At 43.3% G+C, this 21714-nt stretch overlaps 1 protein-coding gene across 1 annotated transcript in view; it reads right to left on the bottom strand.

The window, feature by feature from the left end:
- The window catches only part of ilf2 (interleukin enhancer binding factor 2), a 66217-nt gene that overhangs the window by 20737 nt on the left and 23766 nt on the right, over nt 1-21714 (bottom strand). Inside the window, exons 4-10 of the mRNA XM_059980048.1 lie at nt 15964-16068; nt 14001-14078; nt 12782-12884; nt 9946-10011; nt 9178-9294; nt 5781-5859; nt 4231-4318 (exon numbers count right to left, since the gene is read on the bottom strand). Of these exons, the coding sequence (XP_059836031.1) occupies nt 4231-4318; nt 5781-5859; nt 9178-9294; nt 9946-10011; nt 12782-12884; nt 14001-14078; nt 15964-16068 (636 nt within the window). The remainder of the gene's footprint in view (nt 1-4230; nt 4319-5780; nt 5860-9177; nt 9295-9945; nt 10012-12781; nt 12885-14000; nt 14079-15963; nt 16069-21714) is intronic.

Below are 21714 nucleotides of genomic sequence, written 5' to 3'. Positions count from 1 at the left end.
ATTTGTCACTTAGTCAAAATAGCTTTTAATTGGTTAGCTAACAATTTACCAGTTCGATCACTATGAATATAAAATTGAGCCCTAGTCTTAATTAATTGATTCTCAATTGAAGAAGATAATAGTAAACTATGTTCCATTTGAAGCTCAACTCTCTTCTTATAAAGTTCTTTGGTAGGAATCACGGAATAAATCTTATCAATTTCTTTAATTTTATCCACTAATAAAGCAATATCTAAATATCTTTGTTTTCCTTTACCGACAGAGTATGAGATAATTTGTCCACGGATAAAAGCCTTAAAAGAGTCCCAAAGTATTCCTCTGTCAATCTCTTCGGTATAGTTCGTTGAAAAAAACAAGTCAATTTGCTGTTTTATGAAGGTGATAAATTCTGGATCTTGAAACAAAGCAGCGTTAAGTCTCCAAGATCTAGTATTATTGAAAGAGTCCGAAATCTTGATAGATAACTTCAAAAGTGCATGATCCGAAATGGCAATAGAGTCATATTTACAATCAGTAACATCTGTTAATAAATGATGATCAATAAGGAAATAATCAATTCTAGAATAACTGTGATAAACATGTGAGAAAAACGAAAATTCTTTATCTTTAGGGTTCAAAAACCGCCATTTTTCAGTAATTCCCGAATCAACCATAAAGGAATTAATAAGTAAGGCTGATCTATTTGGAAGAATTCGAATAGGTTTAGATCTATCCATCGAAGGGTTCAGACAACAGTTGAAATCTCCACCCATTATCAGCATATATTCATTTAGATTAGGGAGGGAAGTAAATAACTGTTTAAAAAATTCAGGGCAGTCAAAGTTTGGAGCATAAGTATTAACTAGAGCCACTTTTCGATTGAAAAGTGAGCCAGTTATCAACAAAAATCTGCCCTGTGGATCAGAAATAATTTCATGATGTGTAAACGAAATTGAGGGGTCTATAAAAATAGACACACCCCTAATTTTGGCGGTACAATTCGAGTGAAATTGTTGACCCTTCCAGAACCTAAAAAAGCGTTGATTATCCTCCCTCCTAATATGGGTCTCCTGTACAAAAATAATATTAGCGTTTAGTCTATGGAATACTTTAAATATTTTTTACGTTTAATCGGATGATTTAAACCATTAGTATTCCAAGAGATAATATTAATAGACTTATCCATCATGCCAATACTAATTGTATATATCATAAAAGGTTAAAAAAATACATAACCCACAATTCAGGAAGAAGGAAAAATGATTCATGAGCAACCGGAGAACATGACACTTCAACAATATTAATAATTTAAAGTCGGCCCATAAACTAAAAGCAAAAAAAAAGCAAAAGCGTGAAAAAAGATCCCTACCCCCTCCCCCAACCCCACAAAAAAAAGCCAAGCGGCAGGCACGCAAACTAATACTAATATTACCCCCATTTCAAGATGGCAACTTCATTAAAAGAAAGAAAAAAGACTATATAACACCCAGATATAAATACAGGGTTGTAAAAAGAAAGAATATATCAATCAAAATGAAAAAATAAGATAACAAAGCAAAAAAAATTAGTAAAAAAGGATAAACATTAAAGTTTAAAATAGTGTAATATACCTTTAAGAAAAGATTCCATATTCAGATATAAGAAAATGACGTTTCAAAAACAGAGACTTATGGGAAGAAAAAATGACATTTTGAAAAAACCATATTACATATTACGGAATACAAGTGTAAATTCACCAATCTATTAAAAAAAGATCATCAAAAAAAGGATTCAAAAATCACTTCAATATATATATAAAAAAAAGGTCCAAAACATTTGTCCCATTTTCAAGTACAAGCAAATAAATGCTTACGGAAAGCAAAGTCTTATGGGAAGAAGAAACGACATCTTAAAAAATAAATCATTATTACAGAGTATTAACATGTATATCCAATTCAGAAGAAAAGAATTAAGAAAGAAAAAAAACATTACAGTAAAATTAGAAGAGCTTCTATAAAACATGATAATAAAAAAAGACCAGGTCTACAGACCAAAGTAAAAAGCTATACCACAGTTTCATAAGTTAAAGCCCAAAACGAAATGGCATCTTCTCTCCAAAAATTCTTCAACATAACACATAGTTCAACTTGTACTAGAAGACCGATATTCTTCGACGAATTTCTTCGCTTCTTCCGGAGTATTAAAGAAACGCTGACTGTTGTCACTCAACGTAATTCTGAGATTCTCTGGGTATCTTAAAGCTTGTTTAAGTTCAATCGAATGAATCTCTGCCATCACTGGTTTAAAAGCGATTCTCGCCTTCATTACGTCAAATGAATAATCCTCAACAATTCGAAACTTGATGTTTCTGTGAGAAATCATACCTTTCTGACGAGCTAATCGGATTAAAAGCTTTCTCCCGAGGATAATGGAGGTGAACAATCACAGCTCGTGGTTTACCTCTCGAGATCGAAAATCTCGAAACTCTGTGAGCACGGTCGATAGTAGGTTTAACCTGCAAAGCATCCTCACCGAAAATTTCCCACAATAAGTTAGAGAAATATTCAGTTAAGTCACCAGACTCAACATTTTCGGGAAATCCAATAATACGCAAGTTTTGTCTGCGAGATCAGTTTTCAAGATCGGTGATTTTAAACTTACTCTGCTCCACTATTTTAACGGTCGACCGTAACTTCTACTCCAAAGTTTCAATAGTACGTAATTTTTCACAAATTAACTTGTCAAGAGCCGCAAACTTTTCTTCGTGCCGTTCAATATCTGCTGCCTGCGATTGAAGCTTGGTATCAAACGATCTAACCACTTCTTCAAGTTCAGACATTTTCGCAGTAAGCTTATTTTCCAGACTTGCAAATTTAGTATCCAGTTTGGTATCCAGAAGACTGGAAATTGCCTCAAGAGATGGAGGGTCTTTAGACGATTTCTTAGATACGGACATTTTAAGTTTGAAAAGATTAAATCAAGTATTATTTTAAAAAAGTAAATCGTGAGTATCAACCCATGTAATTAAGTACGAAAAGATTTGATTAAAGGGTGATTATAGTTTAAAAAATGAAGAGCGCCCGAAGGCAGATGTCTACGTCGCCATCTTGAAACTCCACCCCCCTACTTATCTAATTCTATCAGCCCTCTGAGATTAAAGATTAGCTTGATTTCTCATATAAATATGAAAACGTACAACAGTGAAATGCAACATTTTTGATCAACTACCAATGTAGCCCTGGGATATGCTGGGGGCAGCTCATTGGTGTCGCCATGCTTCCAGCACCGATAAAGCATGCACACAACTAACTCACACCAACCTGTATGTCTTTGGACTGTGTGAGGAAACTGGAGTACCTGGAGGAAACCCACACGGTAATAGAGTGGAAGGAACTGAACCCCAGTTGGTGATCATTGGAACTATAAAATGGCTGCACTAACCGCTATCCCACTCTTGTCTCTTCTCTGTCGTATATGGCTCCTAAACTGTATCTATACAACCTGCTTACTCAATCCCTTTGGGTGAAAGAAAAATAGAGGGTTACGGGGTAGTGTGGGTTTAGTACTTTTTTTAGGGAATGTATGGGTCGGCACTACATCGAGCCTGTACTACGCTGTAGTATACTAGTGTCTAGTACCACGTTTCACATTCCCATCACCCTCTGGGTAAATTCCTTTTGAATTACTTTCAAGAACACAATTTACTCAAGTTAGCTTACTTAATCTCTCCCTGGCCAAAACTATACTTGATTCTGAAAAACAGAGACAACTAAGATTCATGGCATCTATGCAGTATCAGTATGCAGTCTCCACTCCCAAAAAGCACTCACACACACAGCAAACACACAGACAGGTACACAGGATTTACTGAACTACAATCAAGTGTGGTATGCCCACCAACTTTCACTTCCCCAATCCTAAAATATTGGGGCTAACTATTATAAACACTAGAAATTCTGACGATGCTAGAAATCCACAATAACACATACAAAATGCCGGAGGAACTCAGCAGGTCGGGTAGCATCTATGATAATGAATGAGCAGTTGACTTTTCAGGAATGCAGGAATTTCAGGAACTTTTCAGACCCTGCATCAGGAATGACATTTACGAATACCATTTAGTTTACTAATTATTGTTATGCATAGGCTGCAGTCAACAAACACCACATAGTTAGAATGGAAGAGCAACCTGCCCAGTCCATGTGGCCTCAATCTCTAACTTGATTAGTTCAGTGCGCAGTCACAGTCCTCCTGTGAGGTATTAATACGTACCAGTAGATCAATGATCCAAGGCGTCAAAGGTTCAAATCCAGGAAAGCGACACCTCAGGTCTTTCATCAGCCGAATCAGCACCTTAACTCTGAGAACAAAGCGTGAGACCTGTTATCCTAACCACATTCATGTTGTCTGCCTTTGTGAAATGTCATTCAATTCACAGAGCCTCCGGGCTAAATGGGTTGTTACTCCTACTAGTATATCCAACATAAAATTAAGATGATTTTCATCTCAAATTTACAAACGATTCATCAGTAAGAGATCAATTGCTGGGCAGAGCCCCTTTCATACTACTAAACTGAAGCAAAATAAACATGAATAATCTAGAAATCTAAACTGAAGCTCAGTGTGTCCACAGGCACATGGCCAAAGCGCGGACATCCATGGGTTATTTACTTACTTAATTTAGCAATACAGCGCAGAGTAGGCCCTTCTGCTCCTTCAAGCCACACTGCCCCAGCAACCCCACAACCCCAATTAATCACAGAACAACTTACAATGACAAATTAACCTATTAACTAGTACATTTGTGGACTGTGAGAGGAAAAACACACACATTCCATGGGGAGGACATACAGAGACTATTTACAGAACAGTGCCAGGATTAAACCCCGGAATGCCCCCAAGCCGTAATAGCCCAGTGCTTACTGCTACACTAATGTGGTGCCTATTTCTTTTATAAGGCTGAAAAACCATTGAATTTACAGAGAGTCAGGGCTAAATGGATTAAGTACTTTAATTAATATATCCAATAAAAAATAAAGGCAATTTTCATTTCAACAGCATTAATAGTTGTGAAACTATAATTGAATATTTTTTCCCCTCTGAACACAAACCCTTTAGTTTAAACTTCAGAGCTCCCAGTAACATTATTACTGCAAGGACTCCCCCATGACCTAATGACAGAGATTGGATTTGTTTGCCAGGATTAAGCAGGGACTTGTAATAAAAAACACTGTGTAAATTTGTCACTGGATTGACCTACTGTAAGAAAACTGAGGGTAATGGTCTTTTGTTTTACAAGGGCATGTCTAAGTCAGACTCATTGCTCTGGATGCAGTGTCTGGCTTTAATGAGACAGCAGTCCCAGAGCTAAAACTTGGGAAAGCATTAAAAACAGATACAGCACCAAGTAGCCAGGTACAAAACAGGGACCAGGAGTTTTTAATTAAATAACTGCAATTTATCTGCAGGAGTAGAGGGGCCTTTACTTGACATTTAAGCTGTGCTGCACTCACCCTGGCAGCACTTGTTCAAACAGCATAGGGAGATTTAATCTAGTAAACTTCCTGCTAGATTCTTAGGGGGATTTTGAGCCACTGATGTCTCCTCTTCTCTGACTGACTTCTCTTTTTCACTGAACAATTAGAAGATAGCATGATTACCGTTACACCAGCGACAATGTTGAGCTCAAGTTTTCAAAGATCTACAACGTGCAGTGGGCTGTATGCATCCAGTGCAGATTCAAAGAATGTGATGCGGAGAGTACTGAATTGAGTCTGTGCACATAGTCTTTTCCCAAGAGGAGCAAACAAACGCTAACTTACGTGGACTGAGAGGAATTCTCCTCAAACCAACGAGCATGACGGATTGCTGCCAAAGCACTCTGCAGGACCTTGATATCCACTGGAAGGGAGGGGAATGATATCATCAACAGACAACAGAGACTTGCATGCTATCCAGAGAAGTGGTTTTTCAAATCCCAATATTAACAGTTCATGCACCATTTTTTGACAGATCAGATCAGCAAACTGTCAACACGATTAGCTCTGCCATTTAAAAGTGAATCAGTTTAGTACTTGTAAGGATACAGATTGAACTGCCTGATCTCTTCCGCATTTCCTCAATAAAATGTCCTCAAGCAGTTGGTACAGGAGGACGAAGACACAAGTACTATTTTAGGAACAGCTTCTTCCCCTCTGCCATCAGATTTCTGAATGGACACATGTACACTAACTCACCACTTTTTTTCTTTTTTTTGCATTACTTATTCAATTTATATATATTTTAATTATTGCAATTTATAGTATTTTTTATTATGTATTGTGCTGTACTGCAGCTGCAGAACAACATATTTCATAACACATGCCACTGTTATTAAAGCTGATTCTGATTCCAAATCATGGACTGATCACCTTTGAAATTTTGAATGCGATTAAAAGATTTCCAGTGACAACCACCAGGGCACACGTGTACCAGAAATATCCATTAGGGTACCTTATACTACTGGAGGTGGGGCTTGTCATGTTTTTTTCCAATTCATACTACCCAACAACAACGACACAAGGAGGCCAGTCACAATTGTGGGGATGTGTGCTACAAATTAATGGCCAGTTGGGAATGACAACTACTATACACGGAAGTGCTGATCCAGTTTGGACTATTCACTGCAAATGACATCCACTCTGGCAGACAGCTGAGTTGTTTGAGACTGCAGAGCACGTGGACGATGCAGGCCAAAATTCTGTATTTCATTAGGAGTCCGATGAAACTTAATGTCAACAAAGACTCGCAAATTTCTATAGGTATAGCATGGAGATCATTCTGACTGATTGCATCACGAAGGGCGTGCTCTATACTCATTGCTACCATCAAGGAGGTGATACAGGAGCCTGAAGACACACACACACACACAATATTTCAGGAACAGTTTCTTCCCTCCACCATCAGATTTCTTAATGGACAATGATCACCACCTCAGTAATTTTCTTTCTCTTTTTGCACTACTTCTTTAATTTGATTTTCTATATACAGTTGCAGGGAAAAGATTGTACACCCTTTGCAATTACCTAGTTTTCTCCATTAATTACTCATAAAATATGATCTGATCTTCATCTAAGTCACAATAATAGACGAAACACAATCTGCTTAAATAGCACACAAATAATTGCACTTCTCATGACTTTATTGAACACGTTGCTTAGTCATTCACTAGACGCATTGTTTAGTTTTCCAGTCCAGGCTGGAAAAAGTATGTGAAACCTTGTATTTAATAACTGGTAGAAACTCCCTTAGCAGCAATAACCTCTACCAAACATTTCCTGTAGCTGCTGATCAGACTTGCACAATGGTGATGAAGAATTTTAGACCATTCCATCAAACAAAATTGTTTCAGTTCATCAATATTTCTGGGATATCTTAAATGACCAGTCCTCTTCAGTTCATGCCACAGCATCTCAATTGGGTTAAGGTCTGGACTCTAACTTGGCCATTCCAAAACAAGAGTTTTCTTCTTTTTCAACCATTCTGTTGTTGATTTACTCTTGTGTTTTGGATCATTGTCTTGTTGCATTACCCAACTTTTATTAAATTTCAGGTAACGGACTGCTACCCTGACATTCTCCGTAAGATGTCTTTATACAATTTTGAATTCATTGCTCCTTCAACAGTTGCAAGCTGCCCACCCCCTGAGGCAGTAAAGGAGCGCCAAACCATGATGCTCCTTCCACTATGCTTTACAGCTGGGCTGATCTTTTGGTGTTGCAGTGCCCTTTTTCCTCCAATCATAGTGACATGCATTTCTGCCAAGAAGTTCAACTTTTGCCTTATCTGTCCACAGGACATTGTCCCAGAAGCACTGTGGAACATCCAAGTGGTCTTTTACAAACTTGAGACATGCAGCAATATTATTTTTTTGGAGAGCAGTGGTTTCCTTCCATGAACCCCATTCTTGATCAGTGTTTTTCTTATAGTGGACACATGAACACGGACTTTAAGTTCTAGAGATTTATGCAGTTCTGTTGTTACCCTTGGGTTCTTTTTCACCTCCTTCACCATTGCACGTTGTGCTCTTGATGTGATCTTTGCAGGACGTCCATTCCTAGGGAGAGTAGCAAATGTACTGAATTTCCTCCATTTGTAGACAATTTCCCTTATTATCGACTGATGAACACTCAGGTTTTTAGAAATGCTTTTGTAACCTTTTCCAGCTTCATGCAACTCTACAATTCTTCTTCTAAGGTCCTTTGGAAGTTGTTTTGATTGAGGCATGGTGCACATAAATAGATCTGTCAGTAACCTGAATTTGTGCGCTTTTTTTTATTATATATTTCAGAGTACTTCTACAACCCACACCTCCAATCTCATCTCATTGATTGAAATACCTGACTCCAAATAGCTTTTGTAAAAGGCATTACCCTAGAGGTTCACATACTTTTTTGAACCTGGACCGTGAATGTTTAAATGGTGTACTCAGTGTTGATGAGAAGTACAATTGTGTATTAGATTAGGCAGATTGTGTTTGTCTATTATTGTGACTTAGATGAAGTTCAGGCCACATTTTAATGCAGAAAACTAGGTAAATGCAAAGGGTTCACAAACTTTTTCTTGTAGCTGTATTGTCATCTATAGCTAGTTTAGTGGTGGCACAACATAAACAACCTTGCACTCAATGTCAGTAAGACTGGGGAACTTAATGTGGACTTCAGAAGGGGAAAATTGAGGGAACACAAACCAGTCCTCATCAAGGGATCAGCAGTGAAAGAGATGAGCAGTTTCTAGTTACTGGGAATCAAAACTTCTGAAGATCTATCCTGTGCCCAACATTTCGACGTGATCATGAAGCTATGCTTCATTAGGAGTTTGAGAAGATTTGGTATGCTACCAATAACTCTTGCAAATTTCTACAGATGTCCCACGGAGAGCATCACTGTGTGGTATGAAGCAGCCAAAGCACAGGATAAGAAGGCTGCAGAGTTGTAAACTGGCCTCCGTGCCTTCAAAGACATCTTCAAAAAGTGATGCCTCATGAAGGGGACTACCATCATTAAGGACCCTCATCACCTAGGACATGCCCTCTTCTCATTATTACCATAAGGGAGGAGAAACAGGAGCTTGGAGACACACACATGCAAACTTTCAGGAACAGATGTTTGAACCATTCATGAACCCATGAATTTCATGACATTTATCAGTGATAATAAATCTTGAGTTTGAAATACTTACAGTGGAGCTCTGGATCCAGTTTGCGCAGATTGGGCGGTACTGTAGTGATGAGAATTTTAACTGTGGCTTCTGGTGAACTGATCTCAAAACCAGTATCGTTTGTGATCATGGTGAGCGCTAGAAGTGAACAAAGATGTTAGGTTGGATGCAGTAACACCAAGCCCTTCTTACTTAAACAGCTGCCTTCATGACAACATCTCCCCCTAAACTTTCAATTATTCACAAGCACCTTTATCCATATTTGTGCACCATAGTAGTGAAGTGATTAGCACAATGCTATTATAGCTCAGGGCGGCAGAGTTCAATTCTGGCTTTCCCTATAAGAAGTTTATACGTTCTCCCTGTGAATATATTGGCTTTCTCCAGGTGCTCCAAAGACATACTGGTTAGTTGGTTAATTGGTCATTGTAAGTTGTCCTTGATTGGCCAGGGTTAAACAGCTGGGTTGCTGGGCAGCGCAGCTTGCTGGGCCGGAAGGGCCTGCCCGCATTGTATCGCTAAATACAAAAAATAAAATAAATAAAAATAAAAAGTTTCATCGATGTACATTGGTGATAATAACCTAATTCTGATGACTTAATTGTACAGACAGCAGCTGATTTAAAGAGAGTGATTACTGGTAGCTCTGGCCACCAACATTTAAACCTAAAGCACGATTTTTCCTGCCTTTCTACAAACAATGTCAATAAACCCCAAAAAGGCATGTAAAGGCCAAAAAAACCCCACAAAAAAGTACTAAGTTCCCAAAGAATTCAGTCCGGCACTCACTTTCAGATGGATCCTGAGTCCGGAGCGTGTCAACCACTTTGTTACCCAGGGCAGCCACCGCTTCCACTGCAAGACAAAAGAGAAACACAAGAATAAACTGGGGCTGAAGCAGAGACTAAAGTACAAATTACAAAATCAGCAATAAGTTGGACAATCTTTCATCTTAAGATGAAACAAACACCAGTATTAAGATGCAGATCGATGAGCAACATCTTGTGTTTGGATACTGCAGGGAGTAGGCCCTTTGAGCCACGATGCCCCAGCAATACCACTCCCCCCCACACCCCAATCTAACCCTGACTTATTCACAAGACAATTTACAAAGACCAATTAACCTAACCAGTCCATCTCTGGACTGTGCGAGGAAAAGCCACGCATTCCATAGGGAGGACACACAGAGACTCCTTACAGAGGATGCCAGAACTGAATTCTGACAGCCCAAGCTGTTAATAGTGTCGCACTAACCTCTAGGCTACTGTGGCGTCCTGTCCTGGAAGGCTTACATAGAGTCAATAGAGAACTACAGCACAAAAAAACAGGCCCTTCAAACTATTCAATCTATGCCAACTAAATTTTCTGTCTAGACTCATCTATCTGCACCTGGACCACAGCCCTCCATACACCTCTCATTCACAAACCTATTGAAACTTCACTTAAGTGGTGTAATTGAATCTGTATCCACCACTTCTGCAGTCAGCTCGTTCCACACTCTCACCACCCTCTGAGTGAAAAGCTTCCCTCAGGTTTCCCTTAAATATTTCACCTTTTACCCTAAGCCTATCTGTAGTCCAACCTGGGGGAAAAAACCTGCCTGCATTTTACCCTATATTTGTCCCTCATAATTTTGGATACCTTTAAGATCTCCCCTCATTCTCCTACACTCTAGGGAATAACGTCATAAACTATTCAACTTCTCCCCATAACTCAGTTTCCATGACCAGTTCTACTTCCGAAAATTCTAATACTTTGCATTCCAGTAATGCTCTCTGTTTGCAAAGAAATCTAGTTTTGGTCGGAAGGTATAACAGCCTTGGAGAGAGATATTTGACTGCTATTACAGTTTGGTGTGTTAGAATTTGGGGTGCAATTCTGATGTCATCTGTAAGGAGTCCGTACGTCCTCCCCGTGGAACGTGTGGGTTTTCACCGGGTGGCCGTTTCCTCCCATAGTTCAAAGATGTACTGGTTGGTAGGTTAATTGGTTATTGTAAATTGTGCCATGATTAGGCTAGGGTTAAATAGGCGGGTTCCTGGGGCACCGTGGTCAAAGGGCCGGAAGGGCCTTTTCCGAACTGTACTTCTAGAAAAAAGTAAAAGGCAGCATGAATGATCCCAAATGTGAGTGAATGAGCCAAGAAGAAAGGCAGTTAATTAAACAGATTGTGCATATCTTGAAGGTTACATGTCACAGATAGATGTGGTAAATGTGAATTACGTCAAATGGGATTAATAACAGAACCAGGGGGCTCAAGCACACAATGTATTCAGTGCTTCAAATGTTACGCAGAGCAATTAACTTCAGCAAGCAAGGTCAAGAGAACTAAAACTCTGGGGTTATTTTGAAGTTAATTGTCACAACAGCAGAATTATTATGACAGACTGATAGCCCCAAAGCAGTAGCTGTTATTCTCATCCATGACTGACTTAGATAACATCTCAGCAAGCTGAATTAGATAAGTATATTAACAGCTTAAACACTTTGCGACCTTTCTACTTTATCAAAGACTATGCTGGAATATAGACAAGAGTTACACTGAGAAAGAAGTCACCTCCTTTAATCAGCAGAGTATCAGCGATAGGGGGCAATGTTAGGACAAAGCACAAAGGCTAAGCATCAATTACATCAGAGATACAGGAAATTCTGCCAATGCTGGAAATCCAGAACAACACACATACAAAGTGCTGGGGAAACTCAGCAGGACAGAGGCAGCATCCATGGAAATGAATAAACAGTTGATATTTCCGACTGAGACCCTTCACCAGGACTAGGAATCATTTCAGTAAGGAACATAGGACACAAATGAGCATGCAGTTTAAAAAGACAAAACAAATATTTCTCCAAATATAGAACAGTGTAAATTTGCAGCTTTGACAGCACAGTTCTCGGAAAAAAAGCTTTGAAGGTGTTCAGTATATTTAGAAGGTTTCTTGTTCTCAATATTTATTGTTTATTTATCATCATCATCAGGGACCCCGACCACCCATGCTCTCTACTTGCTGAGAAGTACAGAATCCTCAGGACTTGCACCACCAGGTTTAGGATCAATTATTACCCTTCAACCATGAGGCTCCTGAACCAGAGGGGATAACTTCACTTGCCCCATCACTGAAATGTTCCCACAACCTAAGCACTCAACTTTAAGGACTCTTCATTCCATGTCCTCGATATTTAATGCTTATTTATTATTTCTTTCTTTTTGTACTTGCACAGTTTGTTGTCTTTTGCACACTGGCTGAACGCCCAAGTTGGTGTGGTCTTTCTATTATGGTTATTATTCTATTGCAGATTTATTGAGTATGCTTGCAAGAAAATTAATCCCAGGATTGTATATGGTTACGTATTTGTACTTTGATAATAAATTTACTTTGAACTACTGTTATATATATTTTCTCTTTCGCATTTGCAGTGTGTTTCCCTTTGCACATTGATTGTCTTTTCCTGTTGGGTGCAGTCTTTCATTGATTCTGTGAGTTACTGTGAATGCCCGCAAGAAACCCAATCTCGGAGTTGTATGTGGTGACGTGTGTTTTGATAATTAATTTACTTTGAACTTATTTATCTATGCAAGACCAATGGATAATCGGTGAAACCCTTTGGGTTTGTTTACAATACTCACAGGTTGGCAATATCTTTAGAATAACAACAAGGTCGGCAACATTGTGGCCCATCATCATTGTCCCCTTCTTGTACGAGCCAACTTGACGCACTTCCTCGATTTGCTTTGATGAATGGGGGAAAAAAGACAAGTTTAAAATTTGTTCACAGCCGAACAGGGGACCTCTAAGAGGACCACAAACTTGTTGTGGTTTGGAGGCTTGCATGCCTTAATGACCCAGAGATTTATGTTGGCTGAAGTCAGGGCTTTATGCTTCGGCTCTTGGTATGGTCTTCCAAGCCAAACAGGACAAAGGGTAGAGGCCAAACTAAGAGTGATCCACCGCTCCTCCAGGTTCAGCACAGGCCTAGTAACCTTGACTGGTCAATCAAAACTGCTATGGAAACAGCAATGAAGAATCCTTCTACATACAAAGGTATTCCTGGGTCTCCACCCAGGTCTTGTATAACTGACCATAGTGAAAACCGAGAGGAAGCCCTAAGCACCAACCGCCAAGATCAAGACCAAAATTACTTTTGAACAGAGAGATGGAGGACCTTCATTACTGCCCTAAAACGTCAGTGGTGTAACAGGCAGGAGCAGGAGGGACCAGCTCAGCATAACGCAAGGGAAGTTGCTCTCTATTCTTTCTCTGTGATCTGTTGGGATTAGGTTCCATTCTGGCTGCAAGGTCCATGGTGACAATTAGCCATGCTTGGATGTGGATCTTGGCACACGTCAATAACAAACATTTATGCATTACTGCAGATTTGCCCTGGTCGAAGTTCATGAACTTATAGTGAATCCTACTGTCTGGATCTGGACCCCCGCTTCTAACAGTAAATCAATCCATAAAGGATCAACCTAGATGAAACAGCCATCATTCTTAAATGATCCAGCAGGCAGTTTGAAGAGGGAACTGTATTGGTGCCCTTCTCCAGAAAGAAAAATCTATCCAATGCAAACAAACAAAAAAATGACTTTGCCAAGGTAGCCTGATGGAGAAAATCAATCCAGTATTTAATCTATGAACCTCTATACACATTAGGTTAACTATGAGCCCAAAATATCTGTTCCAAAAGTATAGCTAGGCTGCTGATATCAAAAAACATGACACATACAAATAGTTGCAAGTTTTAACGGCAATGCAAATCCATAATTAACAATGGTGATGTAATATTACAGCACAAAGTTTGCAACTCTTTCACAGGAGATTGCAATTGGACATTGCCAAACCTACCACTTCAAAGTTGCCTGGGGCCACAATCAGATTATCGATGACATTGTTAATCTTCGTAACCAGGGAAAGTATAGAAGCCTAAGGAAAAAAATATTCTCAGTATTAGTATTACACCATAAAATTAAACAAAGCCTTGGTATACGAAGGACGAAGGGTCTCGGCCCGAAACGTCGACAGTGCTTCTCCCTATAGATGCTGCCTAGCCTGCTGTGTTCTACTAGCATTTTGTGTGTGTTGAATACTGAACAGCCCAGATAGAGCAAATGTGGGGAGGGTGTACAATAGGAATCTAGGACCAGAAGGCAAAGCTTCAGAATTGAGGTACATTTATTTAGAAGAGATGAGAAGGAATTTCTTTAGTCAGAGGATAGTGAATCTGTGGAATTCACTACTACAGACAGCATGGAAGCCAAGTCAAGGGTAGGCTTAAAAGAGAAGATTGATAGGTTCTTAATTAGTCAGAATGTCAAAGGTTACAGGGTAGAAGGAGGAAATTGGGATTGAGAGGGACAATGAGTAAGCCATGATGGAATGGTGGAGCAGACTCGAAGGGCTGAATGGCTTAATTCTGCTCCTCTGTCTTGTGGGCTTATGAAAAAAAATGTTTCTTGACATCAGAAACACAGCAGCCAACTCAGTACCATTTGCTCTCACTCAGCGGTCTATTAAAGTGCATGGTATGCCTTGTTCAAGTAGTGATGGACACACGCTGAGTCGCTCTTACTTCATCTTGAATTGAGCTGGCCCATGAATTTTGCAGCCGTTGCTGCTTCAGAAGAGTTGCTACCTCTCTGTGCAGTGTTAGTGTATTAGAGTCAAATTCAGCGGTCCTCTTGCATAATGGTGCAAAAAGTTAGACTCTACCAGAATCAACATGGCTGAATTACGATCCATACTGAATTAATTCTCTTATGCACAGTGGGACAAGAGTCACAGTTAGAATGGGGTGAAGATAGGTTGGTGTTTTGGGGGTTTCAAAGCAGGGTGAGGATAAACTGGGTTGGATTACCAGCTCTATACTTCTCTCTCATGATCCTAGCTGGGAAGAGCACATCAGGCTCAGCTGATATACAACCCAGAGCTGATAAATCTGTCACTGAGATGCAGCAGCTGGGATGGTAAGGAACCATTTGTTATGTGCTGTGTCGTATGACATGGGCACTCATGGTTTTTGACCATGATTGCTCTTGGTAAATTTTTCTGCAGAGGTGGTTTTAAGTTCTAGGCGGTGCCTTTACAAGACCGGTGACCCCAACCATTATCAATACTCTTCAGAGACTGTCTGCTTGGCATTAGTGGACGCATAACCAGGACTTGTGATATGCACTAGCTGCTCATACGACCATTCACCACATGACCCTGATCTGGGAGGTGGGGGGTGCCTAGGCAGGTGCTACACCTTGCCCAGGGGTGACCTGCAGCCTTACACCTCCTTTGATAAGAGACACATCATTTGTCTCCATCCCACCAGAAATACCTGATCAAAAAGAGTATAATCAGGGGCATAGAACATAGAATAGTACAGCACAATTTAGGCCCCTTTAACCTAATCCATTATCAATCTAACGTCCCTTCCACATAGACCTCCAATTTTTTCTTTCTTTTGACCATGTGCCTAACTGTTTCTTAAATGTCCTTAATGTACCTGCCTCTACACCACCCCTGACGTTGCATTCCACATACTCACCATTCTGTGTAAAAAAACACTACCTCTGTTATCCCCCCCATACTTTCCCCTCAAGAGGTGGTGGATTTGGGAAAGGGAGTAGGGGGAGAAAAATATTTAGTACAACTGTAAATTTCTCAAGTTGACTCTACAAATATGCAGAGAAGCAGCAAACATGCATCAAATGTAGTGCAGTAGAATTTCTCAACAGGATGAGTGGGGGGGAAAAGCTGCAGGAGGCCTAATGAAACAACCCGAAAGCTTTGCACAACTCCTGAAAAGTAATTCAGTGTTTACCTGTTCAGCTGGAGTAGGAGACAGATCCTGGTTTCGCTTCAGTAATGCCTCGCTCAGAGCAGTTTCATCAGGAGCTGGTTTCACCCGGGGGAAGGCCATCTCACACTGTGAAGGGATGCAAGATAACGAATGTGAAGAGAAAATCTTAGGCATAAAAATGAAGCAAACAACTATTTTATTCTTCATTGAAACCATCAAAAATTCCCTAATCAATACCAAAGCAGCACAGTGCAACAATAAAAATCTTTAAACATTACTAAAAGTTCTCTCTGCAAGTAGCATTGCTCTCACAGATGTCACATCAAAATTCAACAGTATAAACGAGGCAAGAGAGAAAAGAGTGAAGCTGACACAGAACATGCCTCTGTTACAGACAGTGACTGTAACAGGTGGTTAAAAAATGTCAATAAGAACATAAGGTTCTGGAAACACTTAGCATTTAGAGCAGATGACAGTGAGGCACAGTGCAAGGCCTTCAGCCCACGGTGTTTACGTTCTTATTTATTTTATTTAGGGATTGAGTGCAGTACAAGCCCTTCCGGCCCATGAGCTATACTGCCTAATAATGCATTGATTTGGCCCTAGCCTAATCACAGAATAGCTTACAATAGCTAATTAATAGCCAGTAGCTCTTTGGATTGTGGGAGGAAACCGGGGCACCCGGAAGAAATCCATGCGTACAAGGGAAGAACGCGCAAACTTTCTACAGAGCATGTTGGAACTATAGAGGATGCTGCCCTACCATGTGAACCAACCTATATAAACCTACACTAGAACCAATCTCACCCTTCCCTCTTACACAACCATAGCCCTCATTTTCCTTACACCCATCTGTGGAATGATGATGAGTTACTATTCCAGGTCAAAGACCCTTAGTCAGAAATGATCTACTGAGCATTCTTAATGCTTTCTACTTTTATTTCAGATTTCCATCATCTAAGATTTTTTCCATTTTCATAAAGATATGGCAGATTTACTAAATTAATCATTTGCCTATGTGTCTGCTTTTGTTTCTTCTTGAGAATAAAAAGATTAAGTTCATGGAGGAAAGAATTTGATTTAATATTAGGATGTACAAAAACAGAGATTTTCGCAATGTAAAAATCAGTGACTTGGATCAGAGTTACGCAGACAAGTGTGGAGATGAAACTGTACTAAATTCTGAAGTTAGGAGTTGAATGTTATAAAGGCAGATGGATTAATGGGATGGAGAAAATCTGGTTGAGTTAACTGTCATGAAATGCAAGTTAATCCACTTTGAATCCAAAGCTAATTAGATGTTTGATAAAAGCTTTAAAACTCATATGGACAAGAAACTGAAGCTCAGTTACACAGTTGAACAGTCTGTCAATAGAGCATTTAGGATATGCAGGCAGTGAGAGAGAGAACAACAAGGCTTAAATCCATACCTCAAGCAATAAGCATCATCAACAGTAAGAGAGAAAAGAGATATGGAGTAACCAGCAGCATCAGAATCGGGTTATCACTAATATCAATATCACTGACATATGTCCTGAAATTTGTTGTTTTGCGGTAGCAGTATAGTGCAATACAAAATACAATATACATTTAAATTAAATAAGCAGTGCAGTGCAAAGAAAGAAAAAAAGTAGAGAAAAGAAGAGAAGGAGCATTCATGGACTGTTCTGTGATCTGATGGCAGAGGAGAAGCTGTTCCTAAAACATTGAGTGTGTGTCTTCAGGCTCCTGTATCTCCTTGTAGACGGTAACAATGAGAAGAAAGCATGTCCTGGATCCTAGGAAAGCTAGTACCCATTATAGAGCAGGCTCTGTGCAAATTTCTGCAGCTTTTTTCCCTAATCCTGTACGGAGGCCCATCCACACTAGATGGTGATACTGTAGCGGTGTGCTACATGCAGCGTTAAAATTATGACATGGAGTCGGTAACTGCAGTCGAAGAAAAAACTTTATTCAAAATCCTCAGCCTCACTTTTAAGCCTCCCTCAACCTGCCCCCCGTGGCACAGAGGCTCCAAAGCTCTGTGCTCGCAAACCCCCGTAGGCTATCTCCCTTAGCCGGAAAGCTGGCTAACTGTGAGCCGGTTCAGATGTGCCAGGAAATGGGTCGCCACATAACCCCCCCCCAGAATCGGCGATACCCCCCCAATGTCCACAGTCTGGGCCGGAACCTGCTTGGGAGGTCGGCCTCTGCGCCGAGGTGCCGGAAACTCGGCCGGTTGCGCCAGGTCCACATGGGCCGGTTTGAGTCGGTCCACCGTGAAAACTTCCTCTTTCCCCCCAACGTCCAGCACGAACGTGGACCCGTTGTTCCGGAGCACCATAAACGGCCCCTCGTATGGCCGCTGCAGCGGTGGCCGATGCCCGCCCCTTCGTACAAACACAAACTTACAGTTCTGCAGGTCTTTGGGTATGCAGGTTGGGTTCTGCCCATGCTGCGAAGTGGGTATGGGGACCAGGTTACCGAGCTTCTCGCGTAGTCTGCCCAGGACTGCAGCGGGATCTTCCTCTTGCCCCTGTGGGGCTGGTAGGAACTCCCCAGGGACGACCAGGGGAGCGCCGTATACCAACTCGGCTGACGAGGCATGCAGGTCGTCTTTGGGTGCCGTGCGGATGCCGAGTAGGACCCAGGGAAGCTCGTCCGCCCAGTTGGCTCCTCGCAGGCGGGCCATGAGGGCCGACTTCAGGTGACTGTGGAAACGCTCCACTAGCCCGTTCGACTGTGGGTGGTAAGCGGTTGTGTGGTGTAGCTGAGTCCCCAAAAGTCTGGCCATAGCTGACCACAGGCTGGAGGTGAACTGGCACCTCTGTCAGAGGTAATGTGGGCCGGTACACCAAAGCGAGATATCCAGGTGGTGATCAGGGCTCGGGCGCAAGATTCGGAGGTGGTGTCGGTGAGCGGGATCGCCTCTGGCCATCTTGTGAACCGGTCCACAATAGTCAGGAGGTGCCGCGCTCCGCGCGACACTGGCAGGGGGCCCATGATATCCACATGAATGTGGTCGAAACGCCGGTGGGCGGGAAGGAACTGCTGCGGTGGGGCTTTGGTGTGCCGCTGCACCTTGGCCATCCAGCAGTGCACGCACGTTTTGGCCCATTCACTGACCTGTTTGCGGAGTCCGTGCCAAACAAACCTGCTGGAAACCATCCGGACAACTTATGCGCCAACTTATGAATGGAGTCGAAAAATTGGCGCCGCCAGGCTGCCGGGACGACGGGACAGGGCTGGCCGGTGGCAACGTCACAGAGTAGGGACCTCTCACCTGGGCCTAAGGGGAGGTCCTGAAGCTGCAAACCGGAGACTACGGTTCTGTAACTCGGAATCTCCTCATCTGCCTGCTGTGCCTCTGCCAGTGCCTCAAAGTCTACCCCTTGGGAAAGGGCATGAACGGTAGGGCGAGAGAGCGCATCCACCACGACATTGTCCTTACCTGAGACGTGCCGGACATCCGTCGTGTATTCAGAGATGTAGGACAGGTGGCGTTGCTGGCGGGACGACCAGGGGTCGGACGCTTTCGTAAACGCAAAGGTAAGCGGTTTGTGGTCCGTGAACGCAGTGAAGGGCCGACCTTCTAGGAAGTACCTGAAATGCCGGATTGCCAGGTAGAGCGCCAACAGTTCCCGGTCGAAAGCACTGTACTTGAGCTCGGGTGGCCGCAGGTGTTTGCTGAAAAACGCCAGGGGTTGCCAGCGACCTGCGATAAGTTGCTCCAGCACCCCACCGACTGCCGTGTTAGATGCGTCCACTGTGAGGGCGGTAGGGGCGTCCATTCTGGGATGTACTAGCATCGCGGCGTTCGCCAAAGCTTCCTTCGTTTGAAGGAAAGCGGCAGCGGACTCCTCATCCCAGGTAATGTCCTTGCCCGGACCCGAAATCAGGGCGAACAGGGGGCACATGATCCGGGCAGCTGAAGGGAGGAAGCGGTGGTAGAAATTGACCATACCTACGAATTCCTGAAGGCCTTTGATCGTGGTGGGTCGGGGGAAGTGGCAGACCGCATCTACCTTAGCAGGCAGAGGGGTTGCCCCGTCTTTAGTAATCCTGTGGCCCAGGAAGTCAATGGTATCGAGTCCGAACTGGCATTTGGCGGGGTTGATTGTAAGACCGTACTCACTCAGTCGGGCGCAGAGTTGACGGAGATGGGACAGATGCTCCTGACGACTGCTGCTGGCTATGAGGATGTTGTCCAAATAGATGAACGCGAAGTCCAGGTCCCATCCCACCGCGTCCATTAACCGCTGGAACGTCTGTGCGGCATTCTTCAGGCCGAACGGCATGCGGAGGAACTCGAAAAGGAAAAACGGGGTGATGAGAGCCGTTTTGGGGACGTCGTCAGGATGCATCGGGATTTGATGGTACCCTCGGACGAGGTCTACCTTGGAGAAGATCCGTGCGCCGTGCAGGTTTGCTGCAAAGTCCTGAATGTGCGGCACAGGGTAGCGGTCCGGTGTGGTAGCCTCGTTCAGCCTCTGGTAGTCGCCACACGGTCTCCAGCCTCCCGTCGCTTTGGGCACCATGTGCAGGGGGGAGGCCCATGGGCTGTCGGACCGCCGGATGATCCCCAATTCCTCCAGCCTCTGGAACTCCTCCTTCGCCAGTCGGAGCTTGTCCGGGGGAAGCCGCCGAGCGCGGGTGTGGAGGGGTGGTCCCTGGGTCGAGATGTGGTGCTGTACGCCGCGTCGGGGCATGGCCGCTGTGAACTGCGGTGCCAGAACCGATGGGAAATCCGCCAGGACCCAGGTGAAGTCGTTGTCGGACAGCATGATGGAGCCGAGGTGAGGGGCTGGCAACTGGGCTGCACCCAGGGAGAACGTCTGAAAGGTCTCGGCGTGTACCAGTCTCTTCCTGGGCAGGTCGACCAGTAGGCTGTGAGCCCGCAAAAAATCCGCACCCAGAAGTGGTTGGGCTACGGCGGCCAGTGTGAAGTCCCACGTGAACTGGCTGGAGCCAAACTGTAGCTGTACCTGATGGGTGCCATAGGTCTTTACTGTGCTGCCGTTCACGGCCTTCAGGGGGGCCCCAGTGCCCTGCTGTGGGTGTCGTAACTCGTCGGAGGTAAAATGCTGATCTCGGCACCAGTGTCGACCAAAAACCGGCGTCCTGACCTTCTGTCCCACACATACAGGAGGCTATCCCGATGGCCAGCCGCCGTAGCCATCAGCGGCGGCTGGCCCTGGCGTTTCCCGGGAACTGGCAGTGCAGGCGACAACGGCGGGCTTCTGCGCCCCACCGCTGGTGGTAGAAGCACCAGTGTTCGTTGGGCCCCCCACCCCTGCCCCTGGGGTTGGCGGGCTCTGCGGCCGGGCCTGGACTGGTTTGCTGCTGGGAGCGTGGCTGGGAGATCTGTGCGATGGACGCCCTGCTCACCTTTTTGGCGTTCCACAGCAAGTCCGCCCGGGCTGCCACCCTCCGGGGGTCACTGAAATCTGCGTCGGACAGCAGCAGGCGTATGTCCTTGGGCAGCTGCTCCAGGAATGCCTGCTCAAACATGAGGCAGGGTGTGTGTCTGTCGGCCAAAGACAACATCTCATTATTCATTAAAGCCAATGGAGGTCTGTCGCCCAAGCCATCCAGGTGCAGTAAGCGGGCAGCCCGCTCGCGCTGTGAGAGTCCGAAAGTCCTGAGGAGCAGGGCTTTGAATTCCGTGTACTTGCCGTCCGCCGGGGGCGACTGTATGAACTCCGCAACCTAGGCCGCTGTGTCCTGGTCGAGGGAACTCACCACGTAGTAGTAGCGGGTGTCTTCTGAGGTGATCTGGCGAATGTGGAATTG

This window comes from Hypanus sabinus, chromosome 9 (genome assembly GCF_030144855.1).
Source record: "Hypanus sabinus isolate sHypSab1 chromosome 9, sHypSab1.hap1, whole genome shotgun sequence".
In the NCBI taxonomy this organism is placed as follows: domain Eukaryota; kingdom Metazoa; phylum Chordata; class Chondrichthyes; order Myliobatiformes; family Dasyatidae; genus Hypanus; species Hypanus sabinus.
This window is presented reverse-complemented; position numbering and strand designations above follow the sequence as displayed.